At 42.9% G+C, this 14,883-nt stretch overlaps 1 protein-coding gene across 1 annotated transcript in view; it reads left to right on the forward strand.

The window, feature by feature from the left end:
• Window positions 1-573: 573 nt before the first annotated feature.
• CAND1 (cullin associated and neddylation dissociated 1) overlaps window positions 574-14,883 on the forward strand; it is a 50,133-nt gene continuing 35,823 nt past the window's right edge. Inside the window, exon 1 of the mRNA XM_089674181.1 lies at window positions 574-967. Coding sequence (XP_089530307.1) covers window positions 900-967 — 68 coding nt within the window. The 5' untranslated portion in view covers window positions 574-899. The remainder of the gene's footprint in view (window positions 968-14,883) is intronic.

Genomic DNA, 14,883 nt, shown 5'->3' on the forward strand with positions numbered 1-14,883 from the left:
ACTTACCTTTACTTGAAACGGGTCCGGTGTCACCCTGTGTGGACTGCACCCCCCCGCGGGATGATACTGGACCTGCGCATCCCCATTGTGGGAAAACAGGGCCCATCATGGAAAATGCCGGCATTCACCTGTGTAAATGAAGGCAAAAAGAGTTTTGGTTTTTATTTCTGGGTCCATGTTAGAGAGATTTCCCTCACTTCCTGGGTGCTGTCTTCTCCATAGGTGCACAGACAGCACTAGAAATCTGCCATAGGCTGTAACTAAGTATGTTGGTTGAATGGAGCCAGTCAGAACTCCTCTCCCGCTCAGTCCTCATCCTCTGCTATAGTTAGCACAAAGCGCCATTCTCCTCACACGTTAGGACAGTTTACCCGCCAGTTTCAGTCATCGTCTCACGGCGGACGCATTGGCTGCTGTGTCTGTCACTCAACCAATCCCGCCTGAGCTCAGTCATTCCAGGCCGGCTCGTCAGTCAGTGTGAGTGACGTGTCACCCAACCAATCCCATCTGAGAGACGCACAGCGTTAGCGGTTCCCGGGGCCACGCCGTGAAGCCGAACTATAGTAGGCCTTTGCTATCCTGATCCCGCCTCTATTACGGGACTGTACGTGAAGCAGGCTGAGCACGGCGCCTCCCTCCCTTCTAGGCCTCGCTCTCCTGCAGATCGCAGACTTGGCACACATCGGGTAAACGACGGCTGTCGGTGCTGGGCGGGGACACCCGGGGGCGCTCACGTACACAGGGAAGGCGGATTCCCGACACAGACTTGTGCGCGCCCCCGCCTCCCTTCCCAGCCGCCGCCGCTATTGCTGCAACGACCCGGGCGCGTGGCTCTAGGCGGATAGGAGGGTGCACCGGGCACCGAGGACTTCACCGGCCTCTTCACCCGAGACGGCAAAATGGCGAGCGCCTCGTACCACATCTCCAACCTGCTGGAGAAGATGACGTCCAGCGATAAGGACTTCAGGTGAGCGGGCTGCTCGCTGCAGGCTTTCCTGTAGCACGGCCATGAGGGCGGGCCGGTTGCGGCTCATGCTCTGACTGGAAAGCCTGGTGAGGCCTAACTGTCACTTGGGAGGCGCTAGGCCGCGGCTCGGGGACGTGTGCTGAGTGCGGTGTCACTGTGAATGGGCCCAACCGGTCTATTCTGCAGTATTGGGCCTGCCTTTGGACATTGGGCTCTGGCTGCTGCTGACCACAGCGGATCTGCAGATGGCTTCCAGCGGCCGGCCACAGATCATTGTGTCCCTGCACAGGTGTATACCCAGACACCGGACAGTGCAGCTGATGAGCCGGGGACAATTGTCTGTCAGATGTCAGCGGACGGGTCTAGCATGGTATATATTAATGGCTGGTGCTGGAGATCTCAGGACACTTGTGTGATCTAAGAGTTCTATGGAGGCATAAGACTGGAAAAAACACAACAGTCAGTTTTGTGGCTATCATAAACTGTTAGGCTATATGCTCCTTTTGATATCTTTTTTTTTTTTTTTTTTTGTGCATTTAAGCTGTGCTCACGTCAGCGATTTAGGCAGGTGCAAACTGTAGCAGCAGGAATTGTCTGATTACTGGTGCGGCCGCTGGTCTCATTCACTATTATGACATGTCACCAGCGGCTACAGGTATCTGCAGCTGTCCGCACAGTCAGCGATTACTTGTGGTGATCGCTGGCTGTTCGGAGAGCCGCGAATAGCTGCAGGTACAAGCAACCTGTCACAGTGAACAGGACCAGTAGTCACAGCAGCAATTAAAAGATTCCTGCCACTACAATTTGCGGTGGTCCAAATCGCCGGTGTGAATGTAGCCTTCTAAATGCTTTTCCTCTTTGCTTTTCCTTAATGCTGTGACCTGGAAAGTGACATGTATGACATCACTTCCTGGTCACCGCTGTCACTTTCCCCAGCTAGAATAGCCAGGGAGAGATGTATCACCTACTCTGCCCACTTTTAGGCAATCTCTGAAAGCCTATTTCTTCAGGGAAGCCTATCCCACCTTCAGCTAACAACCGAATCTTCTATTCCTCCTATCAGTTCATCTCCCCCAGTTATTACCTTTTGTGCCACCAGCCCCTCTCTCTTAGATTGTAAGCTCCGAGGAGCAGGCCCTCCTAACCCTCTTGTATTGAACTGTATCATTGCTGTATTGTCTCTCTTTACATTGTAAAGTGCTGAGCAAACTGTTGGCGCTATATAAATCCTGTATAATAATATTGCAATGCATTACATCCAGTGGAGCCCAGAGAAGACATGCAGGGTCTTTTAGAGAACCTGTCGCCCAAAAATCATCACATAGGGGACTTTGTGTCCCCTACGGGATATGGGGAAAAAGTTAAGTAAATCATTTTTATACCCAAGCAGATAACACCCCCCCCAATTTGAGGTGATACACATGATACATATTGCTGCACATGCCAGAGTGAGAGCAATAACTCTTGCAAAAGTAACACTCAACTGATGACCTGTAGGGGCGTTTGAAGCATCCCCTATAGAAAATATAGGGTACTGAAGTTTGTCGCCATTTCTCAGGCGCCTGCAAATTTAAGGTTTGATATGTTGGGTATCTATTTACTCAATGCAACCTTGTTGTTTATATTTTACTGCATTTGTTTGCTTTAAATTTCACTTTATTGCATTTGTTAGACATTTTGCATTTCCTAGATCATGCGGTAATATGTGACAAAAAATTGGAACTTCATTATTTAATTCCCTAGGGTGTCTGCTTTCAGAAAATATGTTTGGGGGTTTTGCATAATCTTCAGGGTTTTTTTTTTTTCATAACACGCTGTGACCAGAGTAATATTTGTAACGTACTACTCTAGGGAAGTGATCAGTATTTTTTTTTTTTTTTTTTTTACACACATGATTGCTTATAGCTTGGCCACAGCTAATGACATACACAGGCTGTGATTGGCCCAGTCTGTACCATGTGATCACTGTGACCAATTACAGCTAGCAACACAATTGTAAACAATAAAGGGAATGAAAGTAAGCCGTACATTGTTTACGATTGTAATGTGACCTGCTGTGATTGGTCACAGGGTACCGGCAACGGGCTGGCACATAATCAGTCATCTGCTGTGTCCGATAGACACAGCCGGTGGCAGATTTTGCCGCAATGTGACGACGATCTTGTAGGGTGCCGTATGATGTCCACCTGGATTGATGAAAGTCACGTTTGGCTGTCATTTTATTATAGGTCTGGCGTGATCTGGTTACAGTTGAATTCCAGGCTTAATACTAACCTTAAAACTGTCTCCTCCCTCCTCCTAACATATTCTGACTAACCTGTACAAGAAAGATACATATACTTACCTATTTTCAGCCCACTCTGGTCACTTGATCCCACCCCAGTGTGTTAGCCAGTGCAGCTGCAGGGGAGAGAAGGGTGTGCCAGTAACAGAAGCCTGTTGGTGACATCGCTACAGGCTTTACCGACTATTGTCAGCGCTCTTCCTCTCCCCTGTGTTGCCAATAACAGACACAGGGTAGATCAAATGACTGAATTGAGCACACAGGTTACAAAGCATAGGTGTTAGGAGGGAGAAAGGGACAGTGTTAAGGTATAAGTTCACCTTTTAGAAAAAATGAATGCATATTTTTTTTGCAGGTAAAAAAAAATGTGCAGTTATTTTTGTCTGTAGAAGACTGTAAAGCATTGCACCAGTGATCAGCAGATCGCTGGTGTAATGCAGGTCTCCTGCAGAGTTGTCAGTATATCTGCTTACCCCCCCCATTTCTTGCAGCCAGTGGGTTGAATGAAGGAAAAAAAATGCTTGCATCCACACAAGGATGGAAAAATCAGCCCTGTTGGGACATTGTATTCTGACAGTGGGGTTTGATCAGAGATTTTAGCTGCTGATTGACAGTTTTCCAACTTGTCGGTTCAACAGAAGTTGATCTAATGATTGACTTCTGAAGACCAGGGACAGCCACATCTTGATCGAAATAATACAGAATTTCTGTCTGTGGCCAGCTTTAGAAAATCTAAAGCTGATGTTTTGCAAAAAAATAATTCCCTACAGCCTTGGCCACATAACTTACCTGCAATGTATGCCCCATATTTTGCAAGCAGCTGTATCCTGGAGAAATCTTTACTGCAGTGATGCCCAGTCCTTTTCCTGGCTCTGAGCTTCAGGTGCTGCAACACTTAAAGGATAAGTTCACCTTTTGGACAAAAATAATGAATGGACATTTTTTTTTGCAGGTTAAAAAAAATGTGCATTTATTATTTTTCTCCAAAGGAACCTGTAAAGAAAGCATTGCACCAGCAATCAGTAGATCGCTGATACCATGCAGGTCTCCTGTAGACCTGTCCAGAATATCTGCTTGCCGTACGAGCAAGAAGATATACTGACAGGAAGCTTCAATGAACTACTACGATGTTTCACAGCGCTGTGGTAGTTAATTGAAAAATGCAAGCCCACAGCCGCTAAGGCTGTTGGGACTTGTAGGCACTCATTCACAGAATACTGTTAATGAGTGACGCAGCCGCGTGGGCGGAGCACTGTTTTCAAATCTGACAGATGGTATGGGGAGAGGTTCCCCATACTATTTGTCAGAAGGGGGTGGGGCGTTGTAACATGTTCCAAAGGTGAACGTATCCTTTAACAATTGCGGTTCTTTAGGCACAACAGTAGTATAGATGGTCTGATGGGGATATGCCCCCTTTTTACTTCTCCACTGAGAAAAGTTCTTTCATTGTTTACGCTACTTGTAACAAGATCTGTGCATGGGGGATATTTGGAAGAATGACAGGATCCTCTCCATCTTTCAGGCAGTGTGTTACATTCGGTGTAAACAGTGAATGAAAGAATGTTTGTAAGTGGAGGAGGAGGGGGCATGTCCCCATTTGGACCATCGTTGCTGCTCTTCTGTCCCTAGACCCAAAGCTTGTTACCCGATTTTATTATTTTTCCCCTGACCTATCCCACAGATGCAAAAAATATACAAGATCCAATGGCCATGGTTTTAGCGATTTACATCCAGTGTTTCGTCCTGTGCATTAGTGCCCCAGTGACTTCTGTGGGACTGTGTTCAATTCTCAGGCCTGGGGACAAGGGCCCTGTACAAGCCTGTTGGTCTTTAATGCGCAGGTGAGGCTAGGACAGTGAAGACTTGCAGTACAGGATGAAAGCAAATAGGAGAAACATTGTTCGGTCTTTATAAGTTTTCACTTGTAGAGGGGGAGTATGGCTTAAGATAGGTCAGAGGAAAAGTGATAAATACACTTTGTTTTAACCCTTTTGCTGCCATAACTGTTTGGTTTTTGCACATGTTTAACCACTTCAATACAGAGCACTTTTACCCCCTTCCTGCCCAGGTCAATTTTCAACTTTTGTGCGGTCATGCAACACTGTACCCAAACTAAATTTTTATTTTTTGCACATTCACACAACTAGAGATTTCTTTTGGTGGTGTTTAATCACCACTCTGTTTTTTATTTTCTGCTAAATAAGCATAAAAAAGACAAACGTTTGAAAAAAAGTTTTTCTTTGTTTCTGTTATAAAATTTAGCAAATAATGTAGGCCAAAATCCACTGTGCTGCATTTCTTTGATGAAAATAACCACATTAGTGTATATTATTTATAACATATAAATGGGTGCAGCGCTAAAACATATATATCACTTTCATAATGTCCATAAAAAATGTGCAAGGTGTCAATAAATAATCTAAGTAAAGGTGACAGTAGAATCCAACTGATGGTGCTCCAAAAAAGTGTGGTAGAATTACGCACTCACCAGATGCATAACGTAAATACGCATTGTGTAAATATGTAGAGGTCCCCTCAAGGTACTGGAAATGATCCCACTCCGGGAATGGTCCTCCCTCTAGGGTATGGTGGTGCTGTCAGGAATTCTCAAATACTGTAAAAAAAAAAAAAAAAAGGAAAGGATGAAAAACGGATGTAAACGGACATAGTCCAAATAGTAAATGGCGAGTGCTATATGGATCAAGAAGCAACTAGCATAAAGTGCAGCACTAAAAAATTATATTGCATCAAATACATTATAAAGCAATAAATAAGTGTATGCACATTAGTGCAAAACAAATGCAAACATAAGCCGGTGAAATTGCGCACAAATGTAATCCATCCATTGTGAAAACTGTGTCAGTGGTACTGCAAGACACAACAGCAAAGTGTCCAATTCTACACCGTGCTTGAGGATCCAGTGAACACTCCGCCACTCACCAGAATGCAACTGGTATAGTAGCAGTAATCGACGGTCAATCAAATTCACTATTCAGTCCTTAGCCCAAAAGACTTCCTAGAGAAGAAGTTCACACGGAGACCAGAAAGCGATTCATGGGCGTACCCCTAAGGACGTGCATGCGCACGAAACGCATTGGGTGGAGCCTACCTGCTAACGTCACGCCGATGGGTCCATGATCCAGAACGGTGGCCATTTTGGTATGTGATTGTATTACATTTCTTCCACATGGAATGTTTTTATTTCCCTTTTAATAAATACTACACTATGAATCGCTTTCTGGGCTCTGGTGAGCTTCTTCCCTAGGAAGTCTTTTGAGCTAAGGACTCTGAATAGTGAATTTGATTGACCGTCGATTCTGCTACTACAGCAGTAGCATTTTGGTGAGTTGTGGAGTGTTCACTGAATCCTCAAGCACTGTGTAGAATTGGACACTTTGCTGTTGTGTCTTGCAGTACCACTGATGCACAGTTTTTCATACTGGATGGACTACATTTATTCGTCATTTCACTGGCACATATGTTTGCATTTGTTTTGCACTAATGTGTATACACTTATTTATTGCTTTATAATGTATTTTGATGCAATATAATTTTTTAGCACTGCACTTTATGCAGATATGTCACTTTGAGATTTATTGTCACTATCTCCTGTGCTAGTTGCTTCTTGATACATATAGCGCTTGCCATTTACTCTTTAGACTGTATGTCCGTTTTTCGTCTGTTCTGTTTTGTTTGTTTTTACAGAAGAAAAATAGTTTTCCATTCAAAAAACAAATGTAAACGGATGATCATCCATTTACATCCGCTAGTCCATAGAAATACATGGGTGTCTGTTTTTCATGTGTAAACGGACATACAGAACACCTGCAGCCATCAATCACTGGGTCCCAGCCGGTAATCACTTGCTGGCGCCCCAGTGATTTCCAAAGATCTCCCGACGGGGAGGAGGACTTTTGTTTACTAAAAAAAATTCCAGTATCGACACCGCCATTTTTAAACGCTATAATTTTCATGTAAACCACTTAATTTACACGTATTGGGATTTTTTTGTAGCAAAGAAATAGCAGAATACATTTTGACCTAAATTATGAAATTTGATTTTTAAATTTTTTTTTTACTGGACATGTTTAATAGCAAAAAGTCAAAAATATATTTTTTTTTCCTTGTTATAGCGCAAAAAATAAAAACAGCACAGGCAATCAAATACCACCGAAAGCTCAATTCGTGGGAAAAAAGTATGTAAATTTCATTTTGGTACAGCGTTGCATTGTCAGTTAAAGTAACGCAGCGCTGCAACGCAAAAAATGGCTTGGTTAGGAAGGGGGGTAAATCCTCAGGAGGGCAAGTGGTTAAAGTTAATTCACTAAAAGCAATAATTTGTTATTTATCTGGTGTAGGCAGCTGGTGTTATAGTAATGTATAAAATGACAATGAAAGGAACTCTTTAGATTAGATTTCTTCCCTGATGCTACACAATGACTGCCACAAAGCAAAAATAACTTTCTAAGCACAGTGGGATGCTAGCTTTGAGAAGGAATTGGGTAGGGGTGAGGATATGCCTTTCCATCCTAGGCTAAAAGGCTGTGTGTTTCTATTGATGCATACAGTGTAAGGAAACCCAACTCTAGTCCTGGCATGCAAAGGTGGCTTCATAGGATTGCTGCAAGAGAAAGTAACCATCCTGAAAGAGGAAATCTGGCACCAGCTTAAACTGGAACATAGACAAGGATTAAAAGGTAAAGAAGCCGCATACCCAGTAACTGATTAAATCGGCTACTAAAAGTGCCTTTAAAACTGAGGGTTTGTCATCACTTTAAAGTGATGCAGCATGCACGTTATAATCTGATTTGTAAAATCAACTTTAGATTTACAAAAATGATGTTACACAAGGACCTACATAAACTTTCCAATCGGGCAGACCTTTGCACTACATAAGTGTTTGTTGATCTAAAGGAGAGTGTAAAGTGGGATTGTAACTTGTGGCAAGCTTTACATGCCTTAACACAATACTAAGGCCTCTTTCACACCATATGTGCAGAACACAGTTTTTCATGCACTCTTCTATAGGCAACACAGTGGCTAAATGGTTAGCACTTCCGCCTGGCAGTACTAGGGTCGCTGGTTCAAATTCCGACCACAGCACCACCTGCCTGGAGTTTGCATGTTGTCCCTGTGCCTGCGTGGGTTTCCTCCGGTTTCCTGCCACTCTCCAAAGACATGCTGGTAGGTTAATTGGCTCCTGTCTAAATTGGCCCTAATATGTGTATGTATGAATGTGACTTAGGGACCTTCGATTGTACGCTCCCTGAGGGTTAGGGACTGATGTGAATGTACAATATATATGTAAAGCGCTGTGTAAATTGACAGCGCTATATAAGTACCTGAAATAAATACCCATTGCAGATTCCTGCGCAGAAAAAATCTGCACATACTGTTGTGGTGTGAACAGGGTACATAAAAACAACTGATTGTTGTGCCCTTGCAGAACGCGTGCAGAAAAACTGACATCTGTGCACCATGGTATGAACAAGTCCTGAGGGCTCTTTAAAAAAAAAAAATACAAATATATAATACTTACCTGCTCTTTACAATGGTTTTGCAAAGAGCAGCCCCGATCTTCTTTTCGGGTCCTCTGCCAGAGCTCCTGGCCCCTCCCCCCTCCCGTGTTCCCCCAGTGTAAGCTGCTTGCTCTGGGGACACTTGGGCATGCTCACTCCTAAACTCCGCTGTCTATAAGACACACAAAGCGTGGCTTAGCATCATTTCCCACTCCTTCATTAGCTTTGATTCACAGCAATGGGAGCCAATGGCTCTCACAGCTGTGTCTCAGCCATTGGGGAGAGAGAGACCTGGGAGAGCCGCTGCTCCCATGCACAGTGCTAGATTGAGAGGGGCTCAGGTAAGTATTGGGGGGAGGAGGGGGCAGCATACTGAAGCCTTCAGTCTTTACAACCACTTAAAGGGATGACAGTACTGCAGCTTTACTTATTACCAGCTGATTAGTTTCAGTGCTGTAATAATGAACAGAGATCATCCTGAAATCAGTTTATGAAAGGCGGTGTTTAGACAGACATGCATGCATCTGCAAAAAGATTTACTAAAATCCTGGGGTTACACTTTTAAGAAATGTGCCATATTTTCTTATTCTCTTAAAGCTGAGTTCCATCCAAAAGGGGAAGTTCTGCTTTAAAGATTGGTCCTTGGTCCTCCGCTCCCCATTAAGGATTGGCACCTTTGGGGAGCGGGGGGATGGGCACCCGAATTTGACAGGTACCCGCTCCCACTTCCATTGCAATCACCTAGGCGATCGGAAGCGGAAGTTGTCCTCCTACCTTCCCTCAGGAAGCGCAACGCTACTCGCGCAGTGGGCAACCAGCTGTGAAGCCTCAAGCTGTCACAGCCGGGTGCCCACACTGAAGATGCTGGCGTCTGGAATACAGGACAGCCAGTGAAATGGGCTGTGGCGGGGGCAATGCGGGATCGTGGGACAGGTGAGTGGCTGACTTTTATTTTTTTACAGAGTGAGTGGAACTCTGCTTTAAAGAAGGCTAATGGCAAATATAACCCTTCTATTCAATCTGTCATGCTGCTCATCTACAAATGTTAGAGGAAGTGTAGGATTACTATAAGATGAATTTACTTGCCCCGATGCTGCAGCATTGATGTGACACTGCAGCTGTCCCACACTGCTACTAGGATTGAGAGCTGAGTGATGATCGCTGATTAGTCAGCTCCTGGTCTGCATGGAGTGGAGCACAGGGTCTTGTCAGTTGCTGATTTCTGTTCTGCTCTTCAAGCACCAGACTGGGGATAGCCCTCAGCTAAGTAATGAAAGATGAAGTCTGCTAGCAATCAGGCAGCCGGGTGGATCCTGACAATATTTTTTAGGGACCTTCCTAAGCTCTGCCCTGTCAACTGTTAGCAGGCAGTAGACTGTTGGTCACTGGAGAGTGTACTTCAACAAGAAATATACTTCTGTGACCCTAAAGAGAAATACCGCCAAAAAGAGCTATTGGCAAACACTGAGAGTGTTTCTTTAAAAAAAAATGTTTGTGCCGTCTTCCTAATCATGGTGGACATAGATTATGTAGAACTCATAGCGTATTGCAAGCCAAGACCTTGCCCACATCCTGGCACAATATTTAATTTCAGTTTTCCTGTCGAGATGAATGTTAACCGTATAATTAAGAGCTTGAATCTCAGGCTTTGGATGGCTTTTAAGTGCTTGGGGTGCACGCCCATCTCCTCAACACTAGAACAGGAGTGCAGAGCAGAATTGAAATAATGAGTGAAATTTATGTTCAAAACATTATTAGGTAGCTGAAAGGGAGGCATGTTTACAATTTTATTTAACACATACCTGCAAAGTAAAGATGTAGGCTGCTTTCTAAAAATACTTGGTCCTGTCTGGCTTCAGTACCTCTGAGTTAGTAACTAAGGACAAGCAAAAGAAAGTCGTAGAAAAAAAACTCTGCCTACTTCACATTCCAATTGGCCAATGACACTGCCCATCAAAGTGATAGAGAAATAGGAATTTGTGGTGAGGGGCTTAGCAATATCTTTTTGTTTCAGCTGTCGCAGGGGCCTTTTAAGGCCACTGCAGGCATACACATGGACACCCAGCACTCTCACATTGGGAAAGGAAAGCACCCTCGGGGCTTTCTATTTTCGCTTCTGGTAGTCAAATGGAATGGCAGGTAGTAAAACATGGTCCAGGTGGTGAGGGCTGCAATAATGGGAACCTGTTACTTCACCAGCATGGCCTAAAGTACAGTAAGTAAAATCTTTTTTAAAAACTGCTGTGTTAATGTGTTTTAACAGTAGTTTTTGTGCACATATTTTCAATTTTGTTTTTTACAGACTGGAATGTAATATGCTGCTTTCTTGTTAAAAGGCAACACTTTTTTTTTTTTCTTTTCTTTAAGAGTGGAGAGGGATTAGAACACCACCTTGTCAGCTTTTTGTTGTAGGAGATTCACCCTCTACATTTGTCCTCTTTAGGTCCTTTCACACACAGGGTCCAATCAGGTCCGCCTGAAAAACTGATTGATAGTCCATTAACCAATTCAATACCGGGCAATTTTACACCTTCCTGCCCAGGCCATTTTTCAGGTTTTTAGCGCGCTCACACTTTGAATGACAATTGCGCGGTCATACAACACTGTACCCAAACTAAAATGTTTTAATTTTCTTCACACAACTAGAGCTTTCTTTTGGTGGTATTTAATCACCGCTGGGGTTTTTATTTTTTGCTAAAGTATCAAAAAAAGACCGAAAATTGTGAAAAAAAACACGTTTTTCTTTGTTTCTGTTATAAAAGTTTGCAAATAAATAATTGTTCTTCATAAATTTAGGCCGAGATGTATTCTGCAACATGTCTTTGGTGAAAATAACCCAAATTAGGATGTATTTTTTTAGTTTGTAGGAAAGTTATAGAGTTCACAAACTATGGGATATATCTGAAAATTGATCAATCCTAAAGTACTGACGGCCAATCTAATTTCGTAAAGGTCCAAGAATGTCAGAACAGTGCAGATACCCCCCAAATGACCCCTTTTTGCAGAGTAGACAGTCCGACGTACTTCATAAGAGGCATGGCGAGTTTTTTGAAGTTGTATTTTTTTTTTTCATTTTTTTGGAAAATGAAAAAATGCAAAAAATTATTTTCACTATTTTTTTTTTTTTTTACATTCACCAGTGCAGTACAGCGTCTTTATATAACTGGCATGGCGGTGATCAGGGACACTGGTGGCCGTATGGGGGGGGGGGGGGAAAATATATATTTTTTTTATTTTAACTTTTTTATTACATTTTTTTTCATTTTTGTAAGATTTTTTTTTTTCATATTTCACTATGTCCAAAGTAGTACAATGTTACCATAGTAACATTGTACTACTTTGGGGAAGTGATCAGTATTTTTTTTTTTTTACACAATTTTTTCTTATAGTAAAGAATTACTTTGCTATAAGCAAGCATTTACCTGAATGACATCGATTCATTCAGGTTTTTTTTTTTTTTTTTTTTTTGTGTTTAGCTGTGATTTGGCCACAGCTAATCACATGACATGTGCATGTGATTAGCTGTGACCATTCACAGCTAGACAGTAGTATACAATGGGTGGCATGAATGAAGCCATCCATTGTATACAACTGTCATGTGACCTGCTGTGATTGGTCACAGCAGGTCACATGGTACCGGCAACGGGGCCGATACTCAGATCTGTCATCGGCCATGTCCGAGGTATACAGCCGGTGACAGATTGCGCGGCTCTGCAGGAGCGCAAACTGCGCATGTGCGGGAGGACGCTATTTGGCGTCTAACCCGGAAATGCAGTACATTTTGCCAGCCGCCTTTTGGCTATTGGCCGGGCGTGTACTGGTTAAGACAGGTGGGTGTAAATGAACTTGTCTGTTTATACCTAGCCACCCATAGAGCAGAGTGAGCTCTGTTTGTGCCCACTCTGCAGAATCTAACTGGACACTTACCTGTAATCTGCCTGCTCTGCTCTGATCAGCTGGGGTTCAGCAGACAGATCCCCAGCTGATGAAAACAGTCTGCCCCATGTGAATGGGGTCTTACTGTTATTGAGCGTGAAAGAAAAAGAAAAAAACACATTTAGGGCTGTCCCCAGAACAGTATTCAAGGGGAAATCTTCTAATGGAGTCTCTAGTTCTGATGACAACCAGGGGTGCTTTCACTTAGGATACTCCTTAGCAAGCATCTGATAAAAAGAAAAATTCCTTTTGCCATATTGTGTTGAATTTTTAAAAAACGTTATCGGTAAGATCGGGGTCACACTGATGCAGTGCGGCACATTGCATGTGATGCGCAAAGGAGCCGCACCTCATTACTGTGCAAATTACATGTGATTTCTGTGCGGTGCAATTTGAGTCATACATTTTGTATGGCTCAGATCGCACTGCATCCGCACCAAAATAGTGCAGGACCCTTTTTTTTTTTTTTCCAAACCAGAATGTGATTGCATGGGTATTCACAAATGCGATCAGATTCTGCACATCGCACCACATTTTGCGAACCATTTCGGGGTGTTAGCGTAACATGCACACCCGCAGCGGTTTGCATGAACGGGGTGCAATCATGATGTGGTGCGGAATTCGCACAGAAACTGGTGCGAATTCTGCACTGCATTGGTGTGAACCCGGGCTAAAGGTCATTATCAATACAAATAAATTACAACATGGCTTCTGTAGCAGTTTTGTGGCTTTCTCTTTTAACTGCTTCCCAGAATGGTTGCATTCATATCATGTCAGTTACCAGTGTGCTTATGTCAGCTGTCAATCAAACTTTCCTTAAATGGTGGGTGTCAGCTGATCATGTGCAACACCTTGGCAATTGCAGATCTAAATAGAGTCCTAAAGTAGAATTCCAAGTTTAACTGCAGGTTTATTAAATAGTTTGGACCAAGCTGGCCCCAACAAACTATTTCCATTACAAAATTATGCGTCCGCTGTGAGTGCTGTAGTAGCATTAGCTACATGCAGTAAACAGTATTCTGAGAGCAGTATGGGCAACTTCCCTTCTGCTGTCAGGTTGACGGGCTAAGTGCTTTTCTGCCATTAAGGAGAAGTCTTGTATTTTTATCAGTGAATACAAGGTTTCCACTGGTTGGCTGAGGTTGAAAATGTGACGTCATCTTCTCCACGTCAGTCTATACCCATGTGGGATGCTTAACGTGGAACTTCATTTTCAATAAACATGGAGTATTTTTTATCCTTATACTGCTAGCGTTAGTAAATGGATATGAAAGTATATCATATTTACTTGTTTTAACCGTTTCCCGACTGGCCTTTAGCAGAAGAACGTGATTTTGTTTTTCTGGGTAGGGGCCGTGCGAGCGCTCCCTACCCACGCAGCTATTGGCTTCTCGGCATGTCAATCACCGTGTCCCGCCCGCCGATTCTCAGCCGGGATCGTCGGTGGAACTGACGGCAGAGGTCTGTATGCAAACAACACAGATCTCTCCCCTGTCAGCACCAGCACGCTGCTTTGTATTGCTCTGCACAGAAGAGCAATACAAAGCTCATCTCCCTAGTAAATCGAACACACCATATGTAAAATGCACACAATTAACCCTTTGATCTCCCCAGTTAACCCCTTCCAGTGTGTGTGTGTGTGTGTGTGTGTGTATATATATATATATATATATATATATATATAACACCATTTGTAGACGCTATAACTTTCCTGTAAACCAATTAATTTACATTTATTGGGATTTTTTTTTTTTTTTTTTTAGCAAAGACATGTATCAGAATACATTTTGGCCTAAAATTTACAAAAATATTTTTTTTTTTACTGGCTTTTTTATAGCAAAAAGTCTTATATATTTTGTTTTGTGCTTTTTTCTTTTTTTTTTTTTTTTATAGCACAAAAATAACTGTACAGTTGATCAAATACCACCAGAAGAAAGCTATTTGTGGGGGGAAAAAAAGGACATAGATTTAATTTATGTACAATGTTGCATGACCGCGCAAATGTCAGTTAAAATAGCGCAGCATTGCTTGGTGAATTTTTTTAAAGTTATTATACAGGTTTTATATAGCACCAACAGTTTGCTCAGCGCTTTACAATATAAAGTTATAATTTTTTTGCCCCGCAATTCTTTGGAAAGTGATGCGCGTAAATTATACGTGATTTATTTTTTTTCCCA

The sequence above is a fragment of the Staurois parvus genome, unplaced genomic scaffold (assembly GCF_062004578.1).
Source record: "Staurois parvus isolate SC_StPar_1 unplaced genomic scaffold, SC_StPar_1.0 ptg000147l, whole genome shotgun sequence".
Lineage (NCBI taxonomy): Eukaryota > Metazoa > Chordata > Amphibia > Anura > Ranidae > Staurois > Staurois parvus.